At 36.8% G+C, this 25560-nt stretch overlaps 1 protein-coding gene across 5 annotated transcripts in view; it reads left to right on the top strand.

The window, feature by feature from the left end:
- LOC128997887 (deubiquitinating protein VCPIP1-like) overlaps positions 1-25560 on the top strand; it is a 105756-nt gene that overhangs the window by 30369 nt on the left and 49827 nt on the right. For all 5 annotated transcript variants that reach the window (XM_054423668.1, XM_054423669.1, XM_054423670.1 and 2 more), the window contains exons 7-10: positions 3093-3230; positions 17006-17135; positions 17800-17947; positions 25433-25484. In XM_054423668.1, coding sequence (XP_054279643.1) covers positions 3093-3230; positions 17006-17135; positions 17800-17947; positions 25433-25484 — 468 coding nt within the window. The remainder of the gene's footprint in view (positions 1-3092; positions 3231-17005; positions 17136-17799; positions 17948-25432; positions 25485-25560) is intronic.

The raw sequence follows: 25560 nt of genomic DNA, 5'->3' as shown, positions 1-25560 counted from the left end.
ATTGTTTGGCTCCGATGTATGGGTGATTAGTACTGTCGTGCTGCAGTGGACGAAGTGAATGTGTTTCCAATTCGAGACGCCTACACATTATATATTATTCTTCTGTGTTGTGAATCCGATTTGTGTGATGTTAACGTTGTTAGCGACAATATACGATAGTGCTGTTGTACATGTGAGTGTACATCGACATTTCCCGTCTATTGTGAGGGTGGATTTGATGATTTAGCTGCGTATATCTATCCTCAGACCGACGTTGGGTATTTTCAACCTCTACTATTTACGCAAAGACTGAGTCGGCTCGGCATCAAAGAAACGTCTTGTGGAAATCGAACTATTCTTTCTGATATCACCGTATCGTCTACAGTGGGAGACTGTCGTCTAGTTACAGCTCAGCTGCGGAACCGTAGTCAACGATGAAAACTTCAGATCACCACTCAAACAGGCCAGATTTAATCTAATTTAATTTAATTTATTCAAGCCACAAATATTACATATCAATAATTTAAAATCATATAGGTAGGTTTGTCTAATTATTTAAAATTCGTAAACAATCTCAATATCCAACTTACTTATCGTTTTGGATTTATCAATATCTTAACTTGTGCTTGCTTTTGAATTCTGTAAGTAGTTTTTAAATCATTACATTTAAATAAAGGTCCATTGTTGTTCTCAATTTTCAGTTTTTATTTTTCCTGGTTACCGTACAGCAATAATATAGACCCTAAGTATAAAATCAAAAACGAGGTAGCTTAACTTAACTTATTGGAACCCAAATAATTATATCCAAATTTTAATTAAATTTAAATACAACAAAAACCCCGTAGCACTACGCGATAAACAAAACAAACAAAAACACACGAATATGAAAAGCCACACCGTGTTCTCACGGACCTATGCGATAAACAAAACAAACAAAACACACAAATATTAAAAAGCCACCTTGCATGACCGGAACCGATTGAACTTGAATATATTTAAACAATACAAATAAAACAACACAATTAAAACAGAAAGGAATTATAACCGGGCGGATCTCGTTCTGACCGTTACTTCTTTGAACTCACGGTCTATAAGTTATGTATCGAACAAAATTCAGATATTCCAAAAAAAGCATAGCTGATCGTTATATATTTACAAAGCTATTTTAACAAGGCAGATAACACTCTATGTTGTAATAGAACGATAGGAATAATCACAAGTTTAAATAAAGCAATCTCTGTTAATTATTCAATTAAATTTAAGACTAAACTTCCCGCGGACGTTTGACTTAAATAGCATAATTGATTAACAGTGAATAAACGATAGGCGTAATAAAAGCCATAGCGAGTGAGGTCGAGTTATCCTAGGCGCCCTAGGTACAACAACGGCGAATGTCGGCCACTTACTTGGCGTGAGCGAGAGTGTAGGGTCGGGCGTCCTTCTTCTGCCTAATTGCTCAGGCCACTGCTCCTGCTGACTGTCGACTCTTGCCGACTCCGACACACTGTCTCGGCGAGTGCCGCGCACATCCAGCGCTGTGGCTGGGGTCCCTGCGCAGGCGCGGGCGACTGATGCGCGGCCCGGTGGTACGGCGGTGAACCACAAGATCAGCTGTTGCTGAACTTGTGTCATCTGCTAATTTGTTTTGTTTACATTTTTGGAACTTAACTTCGGCGAATTGGCAGGGCGATTCTGCTAGTAAGGGTTTAGTTGTATTATAAATATTCACAAATTTTATGAACCCTTACATTTTCTTTGGATAGTTTTCACTAGGTAGTTATATTTTTTATTCACATCCGGAGTTGTATATATGTATGACCAGTCTTGATTTCCAAGTGATACTTTTAGCTCATCTAATTTTGTAGTTGTTATTTTTCTGGTAAGTCTTTTGATGGGGGGGGGGGGGTTAGTTTTCATTTTAACTGCTCCCACTATACACTTTAAAGCCTGATGGTCAGAAATTGAGTTCCAAATAGATGATACTTTAAGTTTTGATAGGTTAATATTTGTTCAGCACCAATCAATACATGTCTCAGACGTGGACGTTATTCTGGTAGGTTCAACCTCAATAGGTTTCAGGTTATGTTCCGTTAGTATATTTAAGAATTCAATTGTGTCAGGGTTTGTTTTTTTGAGGTAGTCAATGTTTAGATCTCCCATAAATATAACTTTTTTGTTCTTGTGCGTGAAGTTTGATAAAAAATCGGAAAATCTATTAAAAAATGTATTTAAATTGCCACTAGGTGATCTGTATCCTCCTATAATAATAGTTTGTTCTTTTACTAATTTGATTGCTACAATTTCAACTGTTAATTCTTCGGTGAAATCCTGAATATTTATTTCATGAATTTGCTTGTGTTTCATCGTTTCTTTGATATAAATTGCTACTCCACCCCATTTATGAATCTGTCTGGAGAAATCAGAGGATAAAATACCCATTCCCTACAGGGTAACTGCATTCTACCTACTATTTTTGTAAAACTGGAGATCAAGATTTTGCCTATTAATCTATCCCAAGATGTTTCCCATGCTGAAGCCACAAAGTTGTTGCAATTCAGTTAACGGTTAATAGACAAAGTTGTCTGTTAATGGTTGAAATTTTTTATTTTTACTTTCACCCAACCAAATTGTTTTTGTCAAAATGTTCACATTTTAGATATATCTGTTTTGAGTCCCCCTAAACCCAAAAAGTTTGTATTGATAATGTTGTGGATGTTAACAAGGGCTACTAGATCACACCTGTGGTCCTATTTTGATGTAATTAGGGTGTGTGGGTACTAATCCATGGTAACTCCAGGCATTTTAAATCTTTTTAGATATTTCTTTTAACAGGATTTTTACCATAAAAACTCATATAAACACGTTAATGTCAGGTTTACATTTAAACGGCCTAATCAATTGTGATTCAAATTTAGTAAGCTATGTCCTTTTAACTCTAAAACAAACCAAACCACCCCCGTTGTAAAAATTACGGCCCAAAAGTTACTACAACTTTTGTGATTTTACCTATAAAATATGTTATTTTCTCCCATCATAATATTCATTATAAGGGTTGTCGGTAGAAAGTATGTTTCAGATTGCTGATACCATTTATTAACTATTGCAATGTCCAGGAGGTGAGAACTGCGTACAGGCCGACTACATGCTGCAACTAACTTCTGCAATGGATGAGTTGTTTCAACAAAAATATGGAGTTCAAGCTCAGCTGGTATCAGACTTCTATCTGTGTTGCTACGCCAGCAAAAACACTGGTGAGTCTGTTATAGACGACTCTTGTCTCATATTATACTATACAAGGTGTTCATTTGAAAACTTTCCATATCTGTTGTGTGCAAAGGTGAGGCTTTTTACACTTGTTTGTTCTCATTTCCCCCTAATTTGGACATGCCAAATCCAATAAAATTATTTTCAATTTCGAAAAATTCCCCAAAAGGGCCCAATTTGGGGGGTAGGGGTGCTTTTTGAGAAATTTTCAAATGTAAACATGGGTTGTGTGATACATCAATTTAAAGGTATAATCACCCCGTCTATTTTGGTGCAATAAAAATGTAATTATCTTTAACCGTATTTACAGGGTGGGTCAAAACGTTTTAAAAAAGGACTTTTTTTAAAAGTTAAGTACCGTATTACCCGAACTACTGAACGTAACAGCGCCAAATTTATTTCCAAGCTTATTCTTGATCTACTCTTTAAGATAACTTGTAATAAGGGCATTTTCCATGTTATCCTCTAATTTTTAAGAAATCTAAAATTTTAAGAATAAAAGAAAGCTGAAAACTCAAAATTCTTAAATAGCAAGGTATAACAAATTTCATACCACGTGAAAGGTCCATTTTTAACAAACATTTTACGTATTTAAGTTTTCTTTCTATCTCTTACCGTTTAAAAATTGCAGTAGAAAAACTGAATTTTCCATAGTAATATTGTAACTAGTTTTCTAATAAAACAGCCAAAATTTGTCTCTAGACACATTTAATGGTGCATTAACTGAAGGAAACAATTCATAATTATTGATACCCTGATTGACAAACAAGTCATTACGTTTTAATTTGTGAAAAACAAGTCTTATAGCTGATGAGGACAACCTACATGTGGGCCGCTTTCTGTAGTACCATTGACTAGTCAATGGTAGTACTCATTTCAAAAAGTACTATTTTCTGTAGTATCTAATCGAATATGGTCTACACTTAAAAAAATAGACTTTATTTTTACTTATTGGGCAGAACAAAAGTGTTTCAGGATAACTGCAAAGTGTTTAACAATAAATATCCAGGTAAGACCTTAAGTCATAAAGCTGTAAATGATTTAGTTTTAAGAAATTTCTGAAACTGGCTCAGTTACCAATGAGAAAAGAACAGGATGAAGGGTCCAAGATGAACTGACACAAGTAAAAGTAGTTGATCAATTTGTAATTAATCATAATACATCGTTGAGCAAAGTGCAATGTGTTTTGTTAGAAAACTAGTTATAATTTTACCATAGAAAATTCAGTTTTTCTACTGCAATTTTTAAACGGTAAGAGATAGAAAGAAAACTTAAATACGTAAAATATTTTTAAAAAAAGGACCTTTCACATGGTATGAAATTTGTTATACCTTGCTATTTAAGAATTTTGAGTTTTCACCTTTCTTTTATTCTTCAAATTTTAGATTTCTTAAAAATTAGAAAATAACATGGAAAATGCCCTTATTACAAGTTATCTTAAAGAGTAGATCAAGAATAAGCTTGGAAATAAATTTGGCGCTGTTACGTTCAGTAGTTAGTGTAATACGGTACTTAACCTCAAAGTCCTTTTTTAAAACGTTTTGACCCACCCTGTAAATACGGTTAAAGATAATTACATTTTTATTGCACCAAAATAGTCGGGATGATTAGAACTTTGAATTGATGTATCACACAACCCATGTTTACATTTGAAAATTTCTCAAAAAGCACCACTACCCCCCAAATTGGGCCCTTTTGGGACATTTTTCGAAATTGAAAATAATTTTATTGGATTTGCATGTCCAAATTAGGGGGAAATGAGAACAAACAAGTGTTAAAAGCCTTACCTTTGCACACAACAGATATGGAAAGTTTTCAAATGAACACCCTGTATTGTCTCATATCTTTTATTGACCCATGGTACACATACTTCTGTGTATATCACCATGGTGGAGATATACAGAGATACACATGGTGCACAGCTATACAAGGTGTCTTAGGTCACTGAAATACATTAAGACATAAGACATGTCTATTTCCAGTAGACATAGTTACAAGAGTATTGGAAGAGTCAAACATTTTTCATGCAGAGCAGTTGTCAAATTGAGAAGTTTAAGTTACAAAGTATACTTTGAAGTCTACGAAAAAAAAATGCATTTTAAATTATTTAATTATTGGTCTTAAACTAATATCACAGAGTTTATCACTAACGAGAAGTAAAAACAACCATTTAAGAGGCGGCAGGTGTCAAGTTCTAAATCGTCAATCTGCTACTCCTGCAATTGTATGTTCTGCAACCCGCACGGCTAGCGTCTGACCTTGAGCAGTATTGATCAAAACTTCTATGGATATACAGTAGCTGTGCTGACAAACGGGCAGTGGCAGTGCCTACCTTTCTAAATGGTCTATACTGACTGAGGGTTGAATTAACCTGTCGTCTTTTTACACAAACATACTTATACTCAACCTACAATGCTACACTTATTTTGTTATGTAAACATTAATAATATATATGGTATTTTACCATAAAAGCTGTTGATTATTACTATTATTATTACTACCTATATTATTTTGGTGAATCAAAACTGATTTAAATTTAAACATTTATGTTCTGATGTTCATGCTAATATGCAATTTACTTCATAGCATCAAATTAAATGGTGATCAATATTATTTTAAATTCCCAACACTGTATACTGTATATAACAGGAAAAGTATAAAACAGTTTTTCCTTCTCCTGAAAAGTTTGATATTTTGTGGTTATAAGGTTTGTAAATTAAGGTATAAGACTATAGTGGAGAAAACATTAAAACGTTTATTTTGAAATAGTAATTTTAAACATTTACAGTACAACAATTCCAGCTTTTTACAATAAATGCAACATTTTTACCAACCATTTTCATAGTTTTACAAGTTTACTCTGTTTTTTCTGCCTTCTTTTCTTTAGATTTTGTCTGAGCCTCTACTATATACGAAGGATTCCTTATGGGCATAGACCAGGAATGCCGAGGGTCGATGATTTCGTGTAGTATGCAATTCATGTAGAATCTTTTTAGTTTTGGCAACATTTCTTCCTGCCAAAACTGTTCATTCCGCTCTATTACTTCAGTTTTTATTCTCTGTGGTCTCCATATGCAAAATACACACATTCTTCTCTTTGTGACTTGAAGTTGGCCTTGAACTTGATAATAAAAGTGGTGTTTTTTTTATATCACCAATTTTCCCATCCTTAGTGACTGCCCATAAGGTACATTTCCGCTTTCTGATAGCCTCGTCAGGTGTCATATCTTTAGCAGAAGATGGACATTTAATTTCAACAGTTCCATCTTCATTCAGAAGGCCATCAGGACTTGCACCGAGATAGGGGTTGTCGCGGTCTATGAAAAGGCCGCATTTACTTATCTTTTGACCTAACATGTTTTCGAGTTCATGTCGAGCCACTTCTTCATTTTTCATACCATAGGCCATGGCCTCACAATCAAAAACGGTGTACAAGATTTGTTTTACGATTTTTTCATAACCCGTTGTTGCTCTCATATTGCAAACACGCCCGAAGTTCGAAGCTCTCAAAAGATTTCGGCGAATCTCTAGCCACTCATTTGAATCGCTTTGTTCCACAGTTTCTCTTTCAATTCTTTTGAATTCTGCTTCTGACTTGTGTAAGGTTGCTAAAAAATCACTTTTTTTCTTTTTCCATAGTTTTTCGTCAATATCGGGCCGTTGTGCTTCAATACCGTAGTCTTTTCCATCAGCAATTTTTTCCCGATCAAATAGTGTTTTCCTGCACCTTTTTCTTTGTCTTTGGCTGTCCACCTTCTTCTTCCTCCTCATTGCCACACTTTTTGCGAATACCCCTGGACTAGCACCGTACATTTGTTTGTGCAGCTTGTAGCGTGCTAGTCCGGAGTTGTGTTGAATGACAGCAGCTGTACATCTAGTCTGATATGAACCACTACAGCAAAGTTTAATCTTTTGCCGCCAATAAATTTGGCAACAATTGAATTGAAATGTTCTACATAGTTGCTAGTGACGTCAGCAAGTAAGCTGCGGCTGTTGCGGGGGGGGGGGGGACATCTCTGAACACATCAGTGATCAATGGCTAAAGGCCCACTGTGACAAGATTAGGTACTAAATTGTCATCTGGCCGGGCAGTAGTAGGGTCCAGCTCGCAAAAATACCCCCTCTCAGCACATTTTTTGTGTTCCCCGAACACGTGACTTGGAATATTCAATATATCCATTCTGAGATTTTCTATTGCTTTACTTGATTCCCCTTCATTGATTGCATCATTCCTTTCCTTTTTATGGTGCTCAGTGGCTTTAGTTACTGCCATTCTGCAGCGTAACAAGTTGTCACAAATTTTCTTTCTGAGCCAAACGGAAGGTTTGCAGGTTTTATAGGCTGCAATCGTTTTGAGTCTAGTGCACATATTTCTCAAAAGATGGTTCTTGCATTCTATCTTCTGAACAGTGCAGTTTTTGTAGGGCCGAGAATCAATTATTTTCTTATATACGCTGGAGTCCCCATCGGCAATAAGTCTTGCATACCGTACATTGTACATTTCCTCACTCTTTTTGAACCCCTCGCATACTAGAGCTGACTCCATACTGGTTGAGCTTTGCTTCATGCTCCAGTTTTTATAGCATGTGTGTTCTTTTGCTGGCTCCCCTCTTGTATCAGCTCGAGCACAAGTTGTGCAGTACTTGTTTTTTACGCCAATAAAGAGTACTTTCCGCGTCCGAAATCCAACAATGGCAGCCTGCAAAAAAATCCTTTGATTTATTTAGGTATATATGTATGTACAGGGTGTTTTTTCTTAAACTTGAATCTTTATTTATGTAAAAACTGCAATAGATAGAAATATGCAGTTTGCGGGAATCATCTTTTTACGTAGGGGGCCCAATTGTTTAGAATTCAACGTTACATTAACATTCCCCCCCTTTCCCCTCTGCCACCAACTTATCTTTTTTAAATAGCAAGGTAAAAACACCCTGTAAAAAACACTTTTTCAAAAACCTTTTAAAAACACCCTGTATATACAATATGTATGTATATACTCATTCTCTGGTATGTATGTGTGTATGTTTGTATGTATGTACGTACGCTTAGGTTTAGTTTGAGACTATTCCAGGGCTACAGATATACAAGGGCTGGCTCACTCCTTTGATGTTAGCGGCCGCCGCCTGATCCTACTTCCCCTCCCCCACCCCTCCTCAGTGACGTAGCGACGTAGCGCTGTTTGGCGCTGTTTACAAGCCTAGCACGGCAGTGCATATGTCGCTCGGCATCTACCATAGATATGCGTTGTTATTACAATATCTATGGCATCTACGCGCATATTAATAATGTGTTTATAATAATGTAGTTTTATTGAGTAATACAACTTGAAGTGTTCGTAATGAAATGAAGAATTTGAAAATGGCAACAAAATAAATATTAAAAAGATTGTAGAAAATATTGACAGTACTGTATGTAGAAAAATTGCCACATGAACCAAAAATGTTTCTTAACACATTCGCTGCTGAAAACCTTTAAACAGGCGCTCGCCAATTGCGGCGAGGCCCGGGCGGAGCCCCGACGCGCTAACTGAATCAGCGATCGCTATTGGTATTGAAATATCTCAGTAAGACGAATCACAAAAGAGCAGTGGTGATTGTTCTGCGTTACTCCGAAAGTGGACGTAGTTCACTGAAACACCCAAAGGTAGCAGCACTGCCTGGATCAATAACCAGAGTCTTTGTAATACGGCTCGAATTGAGATATCCCCGAAAACGGGACAAAAGCATTGCCAGACGGGATTTTACGGGCAATTTTTGTACCAACCTACACCAGAATAAAGCTCGCATTATAAGCTACAGGCTGGTAAAGATTACAACGTTCCCCGGACAATGGCTGAACCACACTGATCCGGCAAACAATGCAATGCGCGCTCCCCCACCGGTGGACCCCCCGCTCCTCAGCTGAGACGCGCGGGGTCCACCGGTGGACCCGCCGCATCGAATGTGTTAAGATATACAAATTGTTTGAAATACTTCAGTTTTGTTAGGTTTTTAGCATTGTTTTTAAGTGTTAATTCGATGTTTTAAGTCAAATTTTAATTTATTATAATTAAAAAAAATATATTTTTTTAAAGTAATTATTATTTTTTTAAGAGTAAGGGAATACATTAAGGATCACACTCACCACTCCAGATAAGGAGGAATAGTTGGTGCGATATGATCGTTTGCACCAGGCACCATCAGCGACAACTGTAATTAGCGGTACGCCGTCCTTGTCAACCTCGTTGTTTTCCCTCGCTAGCTGAGCCTCCTCCGCCGCTGCCGCTTCCATCTCTGCCGCCGCAGTCGCAGTCCAACCCTCTGATAACTGTTCTTTAGTTTTTTTGCTCATTGCAGGGATGTTGAGAGTGCTGAGGAATTCCTCGAGTTGAGCGTGGCCACCTCCTGTTACGATAGTAGCACAAACACCAGCTTTGTTCACGTCCATTTCTTTCTCATTAATTTTCTCAGACCAAATAGTTTGTTTGAATTTACACATGGTACATTCAACGACAAACCCATTCCTTAGTCCCTGTCTAACTTCAGACACTACAACCATATTCAAAAAATTACAACCTATTGGGCTATGATTGTCCAACATTTTAATCTGGTCGATAAAATCAGCTATTTTAACAATTCTTCTTCCACTTAATTTAAATTCTTTCTTGTTAGGCGTCTTACTAGGGTTTGCAGATTGTTCTTCCGCTCCATGAGTTTCTATAACTTGTTGTTCTGCCAAAGCAGTATTCCTCTTCCTGGAAATATACAATTGTTGTTAGATAATTTTAATATTTTTCCAACCCAATAATCACATGATATTAGGCTTTAATTGGGTTGTCAGTTTTTTAATTGGGTGAGAAATAAAAATATTCCAAAATATGATATATTATGAGTGTGTTTGTTGGCGGTCGCCTCACCCCGCACATACACCCGCCAGTCAAGGTCACTGCTGCCCTTTCGGCTGCCAAGCCACACTGATCCCCTGGCCATGAGGCGTTTTCCCGCCTACATTTACCTCAATCATATTTTTACCGTCAAAATAATAATGAATTATTTTACAAACAAATTAATATTTCTTGTACCTCCTGTAATTTGGGCGTGTTTTGCAGTCTTGTGGCTTTTATAAAGATAAGGCAAACCCTCACAAATATTAATTTAAACAATTATTTTCTTATACAATTTTTTTTTATTCTTGATTCAAGTTCTTAATGCTCATTCTGGTATAAAAATAATTAACAGTTTATTATTTTACAATTCATTAGAATCAAGTTAGTTTAAATTTACTTACTTTCTTCTGTTTATTGCTGCTTCCAAACTAGCAGGAAGTCTTCTTTTCTTCTTCTTCGAAGGATAAAACTTCAAATGACCCATTTGATAGGTTGCTGAAAATTTCCTAGCGGACTTTGGGTAAATGAACTGCAGACCGTCACCAATATTCAGCTTAGCCACTATTATATATCCACTAACTACTGTAGGCTATTAGCACTAGGCACTGTATATAAGCACTAGTTAAAAAAGAACCAATAATCGCATGCGAAATGCGAAGTGTTGCAAAACCGAATTTCAACTAATATTCGCTACTGGGACTGGACGACTCTATTGTTTTATTAAAAAATGCAGTATCAGAATGGTGCGCGTGCCGCGTAATATTCTGTATTTAGCAATTCGAAGGTGGTGCTATCCGGCGGGAAAAAGCTAAACTACCACCGCTCCCCGTGAGACCCGCAACACACGTCGACACAGTTGAAATTGCAAGCTGTTTTATAAATTACTAGATAAAATATTATAAACGAGAATTTGTAAAATATGGTATTGTACTTTCAACGGAAATATGTTGTAGTTTTTATAGAAACGTGTTTTAACATCCTAAGTTGAGAAATAAATTTTGTATGATGGAATTAGTTTCAGTGAAATAACCTAAATCCTTATGGTAAAGTCAACTTTGTAATTCCGAAATAAAAAATAAAAAAAATATTTTCTTTACACGTGTGACATATCAAATTGTACGTAAGATAAAACCTCACAATAGTACAATAAACTGAATAAACATTTTTGGATAATATGACGATTTCGTGTAGTAGCATTGGTTTTTTATCCTTGGTCCATGCTAAACTGAGGAGCAGAGCAGTGCGCGGCCCGTATCACTCCCGCCGGCTCTTAAAAGTTAGCAAAACATTACAAAATTAGACAGGTTGTACTACAAGGCATTAGGTGAAGGCATAAAAGTTGAAATGAAATGAAATGTGTTTATTGTCCTTAGAATTTTCACAAATTATTGACAAAGTCATACAACTGCTAAGGTTTATAGCATAGTCAGTTAATAAATACAGTAAGATACAATATAGCTAACTACATAAAATGAGAAATTTTACAATACATATTTTAAATATTACAATTGAATAGGTGATCTTATTCTTAAGAAAAATTTGTGGGGTTGAGAATAATGGAAGTGATTAAACCGCATAACCAACAAAGTCCAACAGTACTTTGGTCAATTCGCTAACTCTACTTAAAAATTAATACCAGACATTTCAAAAATTCATTTAGAGAATAGAATGGGTTGTTCAAAAGCCATCTGTAGAATTTAGTTTTAAAAGTATTTTCAGGATATTTTTGTATTAAATGTATTAGCTTGTTGTATATTTTTAGTGAGATTACAATATGGCTTTTAATAGTTTTAGACAGTCTGAAAAAATCTATGGTAGCAACACTTTTATTCCTTGTATAATGAACATGAGAAATTTGTTTGATTAAGTTGGGATTTTTTAAAACGTATGATACAGAGTCGAATAAATAAATGTTAATCACTGTTGGAATTTGCATCAGAATGAACAGGGGTTTACAGTGTTCCTGTTGGGGTTCATAAGATATAATTCTAACCAACTTCTTTTGTAAGACTAAAATTTCCTCTATCCTACTGCAATTACCGTAAAATATAATATAGTATCTAAAAATGGATTGAAAATAAACAAAGTAGGCTATTTTAATATAATTTTGATCTATACAATGTATTAGTTTAGTCATAAGACAAATTACCCTTGAAAGCTTAGAACTTATGTAATCAATATGAGGTCCCCAGGAAAGAGTCTTATCCAGATAAACACCAAGAAATTTCACATTGTCTAAATAGCCATCCAACATATTTAATTCACACGGTCTAAGGCGAAAAACAATGTTTTGAGTTTTATCTTTATTTAAGAGGAAGCCATTAGATTCAAACCAGATAGAAGCTTCATTAATTGAGTTTTGTGCTAACTCTTGAAGTTGTTTAAGATCGGGATTAATATTTAAAAATGTTGTGTCATCTGCATACAAATAAGTTTTACTAGTTATACATGTTAGGAGGTCGTTAATACAAATTAAAAATAACAGAGGACCTAGAACAGACCCCTGAGGCACGCCATATTTTATTTTTAATTCTTGGGACCATTCTCCACCAATATTGACTTTTTGTGTTCTATTGTTTAAGTATGACTTGAAAAAAGAAAGTGGAGTTCCGTTGATACCGTAAAAACTTAATTTCATTATCAGGTCATCATGGTCCACACAATCGAAAGCCCTACTCAGGTCGCAGAAATTGGCCTGAGCAAGCGACTTCCTCTCAAAGACCATTAGTACCTCATTAATCAATTTATCTATTGCGTCTGATGTACACTTGCCCTTTCTAAATCCAAATTGCGAAACACTTAAAAAGTTGTTTCTTTCAAAAAAAGAATTCAGCTGATCAAAAACCATGATTTCAAACAATTTTGATACTACAGGAATGATTGATATTGGGCGACAACTTTCTGGAATGTCTTTTTTACCTTTTTTAAAAATGGGACAGACTCTGGTGACCTTTAATTCATCTGGAAAGACGCCTTCAAGGAGACAGAGATTAAAGCAGTAAGATAGAGCTTGTCTATTTAAAAGAAAGCTGTTGGCAGCAAACCATTCTGTGGCCCTATTAATACCATGATCCATAGAATTTTTGAGGTTAGATATATCTCTACCAATATTAAGCATGGTCGTATCATCTGCATATTGAAAAAATATTTCCATTTAAGTTACAAGGTAGATCATTCACAGCAATAAGAAACAGTAGAGGGCCAAGTACAGACCCCTGGGGAACGCCACAGTTGCTAGTTGCAATCGAGGAAGTCTCTCCTCCTATGCGAACCACCTGCCTTCTGTCCGCGAGGTAGGTCTCAAAGAGACTGAGCGCACCATCATGGACCCCGTAATACTGCAGTTTGCGCAGTAAGATGCCATGATCAACACAGTCAAAAGCCTTACTTAGGTCGACAAACGTGGCCCAAGCATAGTTGCCGCTCTCAAAAGCGCTCAAGACTGTGCGGACCATGCCATCAACAGCACCCATGGTAGAGTGACCAGCCCTGAAACCAAACTGATGTTGATTAAAAAGTGAGTTAGATTAAAAAAAACTGACTGATTTGATCGTAAATTACATGCTCAAAAATCTTTGCCAAGACAGAAACCAGACTTATAGGCCGATAACTACCCACATTATTCCTATCACCTTTCTTAAATTTAGGAATGATTTTGGAAAGTTTGAGACACTCGGGAAAGTGTCCCTCTAGAAGACAAGTGTTAATGCTATAGGTGAGAGGTACAATGATTAGGTCAGAAACCTCCTTTACTAACCAGTTAGAAAAGTCATAGTAGTCCCTACTTTTGCTATTTTTCATTTTACCTATTATTGACAGAATGTAGTCACAAGAGACAGGAGCAAAGTTAAAATTCTTATTACTAGCAGGGAAAGTACTTAAGAGGTCATTAAAATTAACATTTGGGCGAATAATTTCAGATCTAACTTTGTCGACAGAGTCAATCAAAGATTTGTTAAAAACATTTGGATCTATAGGTACATTTACTGAGGAGAAGTTAGATTGACAGTTCTATTTAACAATTGACCAGGCTGTTTTACACTTGTTATCAGAATTTTCAATAAGTTTAGCGTTATAGACAAGTTTTGCATTATTTACAGCTTTCTTATACTCTTTCTTTAAGTTACAATAGTCAGAATTTAAAAAAGGTGAGAAATTATTTTTAAGTTTGTCATAGGCTACATCTAATTGCTCCTCGAGAACACTAAGGTTGGCAGTGTACCAGCTTTTATTTGGCTTTACATTACGACGATTCGTTTTTGTATTACACTTGTTCAGAGGAAAACAGATATCTATTTCATGCAAAAGAGTACTATTAAGTAATGCAAAAGCTTTACCTGGAGGCTGAGGTAAGTGGGTTCCAGTTGGAAAGTTTAGTTCACCTTTCCAGTCAATATTTTGCAGTCTAGTTTTAAAAATATCACAATTTTGCTTTGAGAAAGACCTTTTATACATGGATGTTAGAGTATGAGAAGGCACTGACTCACAATCACAGACAAAATGTAAAGATAGTCCATCATGATCCGAGAAGTGGAATTGCTTGACAGCACAGTAGACATTCTCTTGGCTGATGTTTGTGAGTATGTTGTCTAGGCAGGCAGTCCCACGTGTGGGTAGGTTGTTGTGATGGTATAAGTTGAATTGCCTAAGGAGATTAAGAAGTTCCGTGACAGATCTTCGTGCTGAAGTCACATCAAACTGTGCGTTGACGTCACCACCGATAACTATATGAAAGTCACGCCACTTTGAGAGGTAGTTAAGGACTTTTTCTAGAGTGTTTAAAAAAGACCATTCGTCGCTGTCAGGAGTACGGTATATCGAGATTATAAGGAGTTTATAAGCTTTGACTATAGCTGCACTAGCTTCAAAAGTTTTTTCTGCGCAGAACTTGGATAGGTCAATCCTTTCACATTGATGTTTCTGATGGGCAAAAATTAGGGTGCCCCCTCTACCTTGCGAAGTCCGTGAAAAATTGCTGACTAAGTTGTAGCCTGAAAGCCCACAGAGATCGATATTGTCACTTTTAACCCAATGTTCGGACAAGCAGATAAAATCATAACTATGAAAGTCTTTTTCAAGTATTGAGTGTTTATCGCCCAAACCTTGTATGTTTAGAAAGAGAAATGTTATTACAGTGAATAAACTTCTAACCTTACAGGGTAACCAGTCCATATTTACGTTGGATGAGTTGGAGGCACAGACTGTGATAAAAAATTACTATGACTAGGCCTAGTCCTACTAGGATCTTCTACACTGGAAACAGGATTTGAATGAGAAGTAGGCCTGGTACTTTTTTTAGGAAAATATTTTCCTATGAGTATTTCTGAGGGCCAGAAGTCAGCTTTCATCAGGGAATCAACGATTTCACAAGGCACGCCAATTTTAAACGAGTTATAAGAGTCGTGCCGTGTCGGGAGCTTTACACAGTCAATCATCTTGTTTGGGAAAGATGATTCGACACAGCCTTTCACATTACTTTCACTGGTCGCTACTTGAAATCGTGTAACATAGATCCACGATTTTTTACTAACAGCTTGAAAGATACCATTGCCATTACCATTCCCGACAACCAATTTATTGCCGGAAGTGTTCTTTGGACCTTTTACAATTTTAGGGCGAGATTGTCTAGGACTACGATGATAAACAACACGAGTAAAACCTTCTTCATCACATTTACTGCCACCCTGCCTGTGTTCTTCACTATTGGTATCTAGACCTAGGCCTAGTCCAATGTTAGAATCTAGGTTAGGACTACTAGACTGGCTGTTCCTTGACTCACCTGAGTGGTCGTTTTTCTTCTTAGGATTATTGGGAGATTGTCTTACGTGAGAGGGCACAGATTTTAAGACCGAAGAAAAGGTTTTGGAGATAGGCCTACTTCCTTCATGTAATGGTTCCTGGCTATCGTCATGGGCACTACACAACCGACCAATATGTTCTGTCACCAATTTATTGAGTTTATCGTGACTATCAAGAAGTTGGATCATAATTTCATTTAAACTTTCAACTGAGAGTATTGAAGCTCATCATAACTTGCTTTCTGCGACAGTTGAAGTTGATCCTTGCATCCTTCATCCATTGCATCCCGGCAAGCAGTACAGATCCACAGCACTATTTTACCAAGCGATACAATTTGGTCAAATTTAACTTTATCAATTTTGAGACAGTTAATATGAAACCATAGACAACATTTCCCTTCACATTGAAGAACAGATTGATTAGATTTAACCTTCTTTTTACACAGACCACAAGAGTCGTCGCCTTCACCTGGCGCCATCTTAGATTTTTTGATAAGTAGGCTATAAGCTGAAGTACGTCTTTTAAGAGTAAGTAAACTCACTCTTTACACACCTTCAAAACAGGCTGACTCAAACAGCCTAAGGTTGATTTGTAGATAAGAACTAAGAAGAACATATTTTGGCAATCTGGTGTCACTTTCCTGAAAAGTAACCGATAGGCAGATTGCAGGCATTCATCAGGTGGCATTTCACTACATTTACATTTAATAATGTGTCTTTTCTGGAAGAGACAATGAGGAATTGTCTCTCGAAGTTGTTTCATAACAAGTTGTCTTTCTGTTTAGATTGTTTTAACTATTTTGGTATTCAAAAGAAATCATTAATTTAAACCAGCACAATCTGTTTGTGGCTCTGTTCAACATCCACTTTTAGTACAAAGCTGTCAACAACTCTAACCAAAAGTGTATTTTCTCTTTATTTATGAGTTTTGATTTTTTATACACTATACACTGATTATTGTGGTTTGCGTTTTGTTATGAATCTCAATTAGACTTCACTGGGAATATTGTAATTAGTAGATGAATAGAGACAGAACTAGGTCGTACATTCCCAAGAAAGAATCCCAAACACAAGAGCTGAAGTTATCTTCTGTTTCCAGGTGCAGGACTGCAGATTAAATCAGTAGTAAAAGCTACAACCAGAGCTCTGGAGAATGGCAGGCTGCAGCGCTGTCTGAACTGCAGCGCAGTCGCAGCTCAAAATTCCAATATTTGTCGGTTTTGTAGTGGGTGAGTAGAGTAAACCATAAGCCTCATGAAATAGTTCTAAATTTTACATTCTTGTATTAATGTTAGTATTGTTATTTGGTGTAAAAGATTATTGGAGAAATTTTCCATCTCGGATTCTGAAAGCATGGAACATTTAACATTTTGAAAGCTCATTTGATTTTGTCCTCGAATATTATCAGAGCTTCAAATAACGACAGGCAACACAAATCAAATCTGAAACAACGCAAGTTTTTAGATCATTAAGCGGTCAACAATTTCTAAAACAAAGAAAAAAATATTAGATTACAAGTGTTTCTGACACACAATTACGATTGCATAGCTGTAAAACTTTTGCAATGGTAACTCGACCTTCCAAACCAAACCCCCTTGACTAATTAAACAGTTTCCTGAAGCATTGCAACATGTTATTTTATTCATCTATATTTGAAGCGCATATTTAAGTAGCATTTATTGTCACCCCATTTGCTAAAATGGCAGTCACAGAGATGCTTTTTATTTTAAAATGGCTCTCTAGAAGAAAATAGCCTTCTTGACATGGTTAGGCTATTGTTTAATCACAATGTATATTGCATTGAACATAAATTGCAATTCATATGTTGGTACCTTTTCCTTTGCTGTATATGTATGTAACTTGATCGGTGATGTTTATCGGATTTATTTGCAGGAAACTCCGCATGATTCGTCATGATGGCACAGTGGCATACGAGAACGGAGACGTGACAAACGAACCCGTCAAGAACCCTTTGAATCGTTGTCCCTGTGGCTTTAAACATTGGTGGAATGGAGTGGCTTACGATAATCCACCTGTAGAGGTAAAAGATTATATGCTTTTATAATTTTTTTTTTTAAACAGTGAAGTTCTATGATTGTATGAACAGGGCTGGATTCAAGCATAGCAACACAACCATATCCCAAGGAGCTCACACTACAATAAACTGCAATTTTCAAAATAATCTCATTGGTCAGGTTGTATTATTGTAGATAGTGTGTTCAGTGGAAGCTGTAAATTTTCCTGTGTGGGAATGTTCACAATTTCAATGTGGTCACAGATGATGTTAATGGTTTTGCCGCGATTAAAAGAGACTTTTTTTCATCACGATTGTTTTTGTAAACTACTTCTCTTTAAACAATTTTCTATCACTACAAAGCTTTTACACTTTGGCTCCCTGTTTGTGTTTTTTATTTTTGTCACGTACTTTTCTAAGTACAGTAGACTCCCTCTAGTTCAGCCACCTCGGGACCGGACCACTGGCCGGACTACAAAATGGCCGGACTAACAGGATGCAGTGCATTTTACATAATCAAAATACAAATAATAGTATTGCGCAATCGTGATATGTCAAGTCATTAACCTTGGTTCAGTAATAAAAACTGTGACGTTTAGAATCACGCTTACTCAAGCAAAACAAAAATTACACAATACTGTACGTACAGCAATAAATCACGTAAAGAACATAACAATAGAAAGTCTAGTACTGCAAGCTACTACTACCATAGTCAGCATAGGCAACTACTACATGTTGTTTCAGAACATAAGAATGTTGATAAAAACATCAGATAACTCATAAAACAGCATAAAATCATAGTGCCTACTTAGTCTTACAGATAATAACGACAGTCGTAAAATAGGATAAAGATAACAATGGATGACGTAAAACACCGCTTATTCTTTTTTCTTTGTTCTTCTATTCTGTCTTTGGTTTCTCTTAATCCACACATCCAACAAGTTGCCATGGTTACTAATCAGTAATCACCCAATCACAAACTGTTGTGAGATAGCAAGCGCATAGCAGACGTCAGTTGTGTAAAGAACACACGATTGTCAGTGCAAGCGGATAGCTTGACCTTGAAGCTAACGATGGCTTTTTATTTGTTTTGCTTTAATTTATTTTTGTCAAATAAACCGTCGTGTTTCAAAAACAATAATGGGGGACCTACCACATAAAAAAATGGTACGAAATATTTAATTATACACTGCATTTCAACATTTTAGACTGAAGAAAAGCTATTTATAAAATTTTCTTGGTATTTTTGAGGTTATGTAACAAAGTTTTACATAGGTAATATGCAACAATTCGCCCATAGAAGCACCCGTCAACTAAACTGACATGAATTGTTTACTTCAATGGCCGGAAACTAAACATTCAAGTTGAATCCTGTTGAAGGTCATTCGCCCGTGACTATATGACTTGTCCCCCTGAGACCGGGCCGGACCATCCGGAGGCCAGACCATCCGGAGGCCGGACCATCCGGAGGCCGATCCAACCGAAGCCGAACTAGAGGGAGTCTACTGTAATGCAGCATGGATAATGCCCTGGCTGCAACGTCAACATTTTCTAGCCAACGAACGGCGCAGAACTTTAAGGCGAACTGTATTGATCCGGTATTTGCAATGAAATCTCCTCTGTGGGCCAGGACGTCCTTGAAGAGGTTGTAGATCGCCCTTAGAAAATCAATAACCTCCCAAGTGGTTGCCTTTATGCCATTTTTGAATGTGCTTCTCACTTTTGAATGTGCAAAAGTTTCTTTTTGAATGGCATGCACAGTGTGAATGCCGCAGGACCCAGTATCCAGGTGTTGTGGATCTTCGTTTGTTGTGACCAACTCCTCCTTAAGCATTTTCACCATACGATGATTCACGTTGGGCCCATCCATTGAAATCTGCAGCAACTTCTTTAGATCAAGGTGAGCTAAAGCTGACTTCAGGCCATCCAGCAAATCTTGAGAGGTAGTGTGCTCCAAAAAAACGGAAGTCAGATATCTAGTGGATACTCTATTCAGATCTACATCCCAAAACCGAATGTTAACATCCATTTGTTGTCTCTGGGCAATTTTGTTTATGCTTTCATCAAAGCCAACGACGAAATGGTCACATTTTTGAATTGTTTTCTTCAAGATGTTTCCAAAAAAAGGTCCAAGGCCATGAGTGATAACGTATGATATTTTTGTTTTTTGCAGGTTCATGCTTTGTGCGATTTCACAATCAGAAAACATGATTTTAAACAATGAACAACTACTTGCTGCTGCTCTTAGAGATTCATGATTGTTTCGGTCTGAAGACACCACAGGATTTCGGCGCGCGTTATCTTATCCTTTATAATAAAGTTGTCAAATACCCCGCGCGAAGTGGAAGGGGTAGGCTTGGAAAGATGTTGTCCAGATCGCGATGATGTAAAGTTGTCAAATACCCCGCGCGAAGTGGAAGGGGTGGGCTTGGAAAGATGTCCAGATCGCGATGATGATTCTAAGGACGTAGTTGCACTTGAAGTGAGTGGAACAAGCTCCAAGGGATGTTGCACAGAGCCTGATGTGGCTTGTGATGACGTAGTTGTAGCTGCTGGGGAGGGGGAGGGGATCGTCGTTTGCTCTACAGATGCTACTGTCGCTTGGCTACAACTTTTATTAGTGAAAAATGTATCCAGTGGCACAGATTTCATTGCGTCGTTCACCCTCATTTTGTGTTTTTTGCCTTCGGCATGGCTCTGCAAAGCTCTTCTGCCCATACTGTCAACAGCAAAATCTTGTTTGCATAACGAACATCTTGCAGCATGTGGATTAGCTTCAACAGGTTTCACCCAGGAGAATTTGTTGACCCAATTGTCTTGAAACCTAGTTTTTCCACGAATTTTCTTCATTTTCAAACCTACAATAAATAAACTGTAAAGAAAAATAAAAAGAATAATTCCTATATTCTTTTTGTAAAGAAAATAAAACTCTTTACTTATTTCTTTGGTAAGGAAATATCACTACTTCCTCACTTAATTGATCATTCCATCAAGTATAAAATCACCTCACACCTTTATGTAATACAATTTAGGTATTCCATACAGGTGTGAGTATAACAAAAAGTTGCCCCCTGGTGGGGTTTTAATGAATTAATTTAATTTTTAATTGAACTACTGAGGACGTACAATTACAGAGCAGTGCGCAGTGGAATTAAAGATGTTAAGTGGGCCCTGTAATTAAATACCCCAGAAGTCCGATTTATGGACCGTGAGAGGTCTGATATGTCCTCCTGAATATACCTTCAATGATCTTATAATGTAACACCTCTTAAAATGTAATAAAATGTGAACCAATACTCTGAATGCAAAATGTACTCTTTGTTGAAATTCTATTAAAACATGGCAATGATTCTGTAGTACTGAAATAATAATACCAAACACTGATTGAACCAATATGTAATAAATTATATAATGATAGACAATTGAATGATATTGTATTTTACTGCAATTGTTCGGTTAAGCCGATTACCTTGACAAAGACCAACACAGGAGAATTAATAAAATTGTTGAAAGAATAAGCTTTGTATATTGTCACTCAAATATTACACAGCTGTTACAAGTATCAATAATAATTCAAGGTTTTTGTTCTACTGACACTTCTATGTAAACAATGGAGAGTATTGATTGTGATTTTGGACCTTCTTTTGTTTTCTAAAATATTGATAGCAGAGCCTCGGGAACCTAGGTTTAATTTATTCAATTTATTTTAGGCTATCAGGCTTCCCAAAATATGGTTTTTACTAACAACTGGCCAGCTGACTTTAATATGCAAAAGGGGATTTTTCGTAGTTTGTGTGTATTATACACTCCTTACTGCTCAGTGGCAAACTGGGACGAACCGACTTCTGAGTCGATTGTTTAATTTGTATTAATAAATGACTTTTTATGACCTTAATGGAAGCCTATCCTTATAGCCTCTACTTCAAACCCTACCCTTCAACCGGGACTATGCTCTGGTTCAAAAACTGAATTTGATACACAATCAAACACTCTCAGATCTCTATATACACTTTAGAAGTGATTTAAATCCAAATATTTATGAAAGAACAAAGTTGTAACAAAAATAATAATATCACAGATAAACATTGCTCTTAAAATTAATATACCATTTCAATTCAATTTCGTAAATAATTTTCAATTTGACTATGATCAATATTATAACTTAAATTCTTTATATGACATAACAAAATTTAACAAAAATCATTTTTCCCGAATTTGTGACCATGTGCTTGCTCTAAGCAGACCAAGTGAAACATGAAATTTTCAAACCAAACAAAACATGATTCCTAACTTGTGAAACGAGTGGTACATGTGAAAAAATGTGGCAGATTTGCATTGCTAAATTAATACTAAAACACAAATTTACACAAAACATTTACTTACGTAGACATGTCGACACATTCACATTCACACTGACGAAAGATTCACACGGACGGAACATTTAAAAACTGACTCGTGGTGTTTTGTGATTTTTGTCTGACCGAGCTGAATATCACGACACGGTTTTTTCTGGTGTAGGACTTATTAATTCTTGTTTTTTCGAGCTGGCGTTTAATGATTCAATTGAAAATACCGTCACGACGATCCGCGATTCGCTAGAAACTGACATTTGCTATCGATATGATGCATGTACGAATTTTCATCACGAACGCGAACAATCAATCCGGCATCTCAACTGTCTCGACCTAATACTAATAAAAACACACCCCCAATTGCAGTTCGGCGAAATTTTGACAATTGCGATCAATTGATGCACGTACAATCTTCGCCCGAACGCGAATTTCCGAGCTACAAATGAAGATATTAATAAAATCGTCCTACACCAGCGACAAACGCGACTTTACATGTTGATTGTACGAACACCGAACCACGAGTGACGACGAGACGTTTGAACACGGCACGGCTCCCAACGGTCTTCCAGTTCGTATCCTTCCGCGTTACGTCATGTTGGACTGACTTGTCCATTGCCTGGCGCGGATTTTAAATCTTTGCATTTAAAATCGGCACAAAACTATGTAAAATATTTTATAAAAAATTAATCTATTCCTAGAGAATTTAATATTAAGTTTCGTAGGTACTATCGTATGATACGGAGGCCACTTATTCTAGAGGGATTTTTTTCCCGGAGACCAAAAATAACCAAAAATTGAAAAGAACATACTTTAATTGATTTACTGTCAAAATTTGACATGATTACGATTAGCGGTCTTTGAGTTCTGCCTCCAAGAAGGCAGCGATGTCGGCGAGGATTGAATTGAATGTGTCGCCGCGCCGCCGCTAGCTGCCACATGTACTCCGCCAAGTAAATACAGCGCGCTGCGGCGGTTATGGTTTATTTATGTTAGGTTGGGTTATCAAAAATATGTTTGTAGGACTTTGCTTGTTTCGTTATGAATCGAGCAGATGTGTCATCACTCGGGACACTGGCCCAGATACAGGCAGACGGTGACAGGTGATGTGCGCGCTCTGGTCAACGACCTGACCTTGACCTACTTGTAGGGGGTTTGGCGGGCAAAAGTACAGTAGCCTATTACTCATCTGGTGGGTGGCCTCCGTATAATACCAAAGTACCGTTTCGTATTAATAAATGAAACAAAATATATTATATTATATTCGAATTAAATTAGCCACGGCCAGTCAAAAAGAAACGTCGGTTACAAAAGAATCAGCCGAATTCGCAATAAAATGATCCATCGTGAGACAGCGTTCCGCCATTTCGCACTGTAGCCTACACTGTATAGCTGCGTGGGACTGGCAAATAAATATAGGCTACATCCTGGAAATCCACAACTTCCGCCATCAATGAATAGATCACCAATTCCTAGAATATCGAGTGCTGTAGAACCAACGCGATAATATGCTAATTAAAGATTAAGATTTAATATTCATTAAGACTAAAAACGGAGAATATTATAATGTAATGGAATGAAGAAACATAAACAAATTGGCTCAAAAGTAATTTTATTATGATTTTATTTATATTAGAAGAGTATCAATTAAGTTTTGTGTCCAGTTAATAAGGTACAGTAATTATATATTTTGTAGGCCTACTGTATAACAGTATTACTAGGCCTGGTCTACACTAAAGGGAAAAGGAAGACAAAAATTTGTGCCATTTTTGCTGTAAAAATAACCAACATTTGCATTTTTAACTGCTTGCTGTACGACAGCAGTTAATTACGTCCTTTCCAAATAAGAAAACCTATTCTATCACCACCTTGTCAAGCGATTATCGACCTTCTGATCTATTACACCAAAGGAGCATGTAGTGCAAGTAACATGCGATATTCGACCATCTGCTCATAGGCATACGGTTCATATTGGACGAGCACAGTTTGGACAGACACTGCAGTTCAAGCGATATTAGACCTTCCGTCCGTAGGTTATTAAACCGCCGGCAAAACAGCATTTATAACTTCATAGAGGTTAGGATTCATTACCAATTATTGCATTACATTCATACACTATACATACAAAATAATTGATTAATTAAGAACAACACAAAACATCTTTTGTTAACAGATGAAACTGAGAACTTATGTAAAGAGTATGCCTTGCGCTTTGAGGTTTTGTCACTCGGTCAACTTAAATAAAAATAAGTTTATATACGTTTATAAATACAAATCAAACATTATTGTGTTTAAGATATTTCAACTTACCTCTATATCCCAGAGAAATTGGACATCCGTAAACAAGAACAATACGAACTGAAAAACTGTTGCTTGTTTTCAAACTAGACGTGCCTGCGTAGCAGACAGTCGAGACATTACACTAGACCGGCCACGGCCACTGTCAGAGTTGTATCCACTGCCACTCGTTGCGTCGTCATTACGTCATTCGGGAACCGACTCTGACGAAGTGCCCGAATCACGATCCTGTGATGGACGGCTTCAAGAAAATGGCGTTCGTAGCCTATCGTCTTTGTAACGTGCTGATTTTGTTTTTTATCCTAATTACAGTTTCCGGTTGAGGAAGTTTAAATTTTAGACGTGTTCTGTTTGACTCTCAATAAATGTTGAATATTTGAAATAAAAAATCGATCCCAGAAAAATTCCCGTACATTACTGCCATAATTACAGAATTTCCGTATAATTCCCGCATAGTTCGCGGTGTCATAATATTCCAGTATAATTCCCGCATAGTTCCTGGCGTCATAATATTCCTGTATAATTCCTGGTTTTCCCGGTCGCCGGACACCCTGTAATCGTCGTGACATTGTTATATACCTGCTACAGGGTTTGTTTATGTAATAAAATGGAAGTTCAGAATGTGATCTTTCGAATGGTATACATATTATTCTCATCTGAGTTGATTATAAGTGTTTTTTTTACGTTAAAATAATTTCGGCCCATACCGTCACCAGACGGTAAGATAAGATTAGAAGAAGATAAGATAAGAAGGTGTTATGTTGACATGACCGGTCAATTGAGGTTGACAGCTGTTCCTAGAACAAGTAGGTGTGGTGTAAAGCTTGTCGGTCATGCCCCTTTAACCCCTCCAATCTCATTCCAGGACTCAAGAACTGTCAAGAAAAGCTGGGCCGAAGCTGGTCGCCGTGATGAACGTGAGTTCTCATGTACATGTCCTAAACAACATAGTTCTATTCGATTTGTTTGTGGCCAGGTTAGGGCCAATTTGGA

The sequence above is a fragment of the Macrosteles quadrilineatus genome, unplaced genomic scaffold (genome assembly GCF_028750875.1).
Source record: "Macrosteles quadrilineatus isolate MER2022 unplaced genomic scaffold, UCM_ALF_1.0 Scaffold_7__1_contigs__length_78375512, whole genome shotgun sequence".
Classification (NCBI taxonomy): domain Eukaryota; kingdom Metazoa; phylum Arthropoda; class Insecta; order Hemiptera; family Cicadellidae; genus Macrosteles; species Macrosteles quadrilineatus.
Note: the sequence above shows the minus strand (reverse complement) of the source record. Positions and strands in the feature narration are given on the sequence as shown.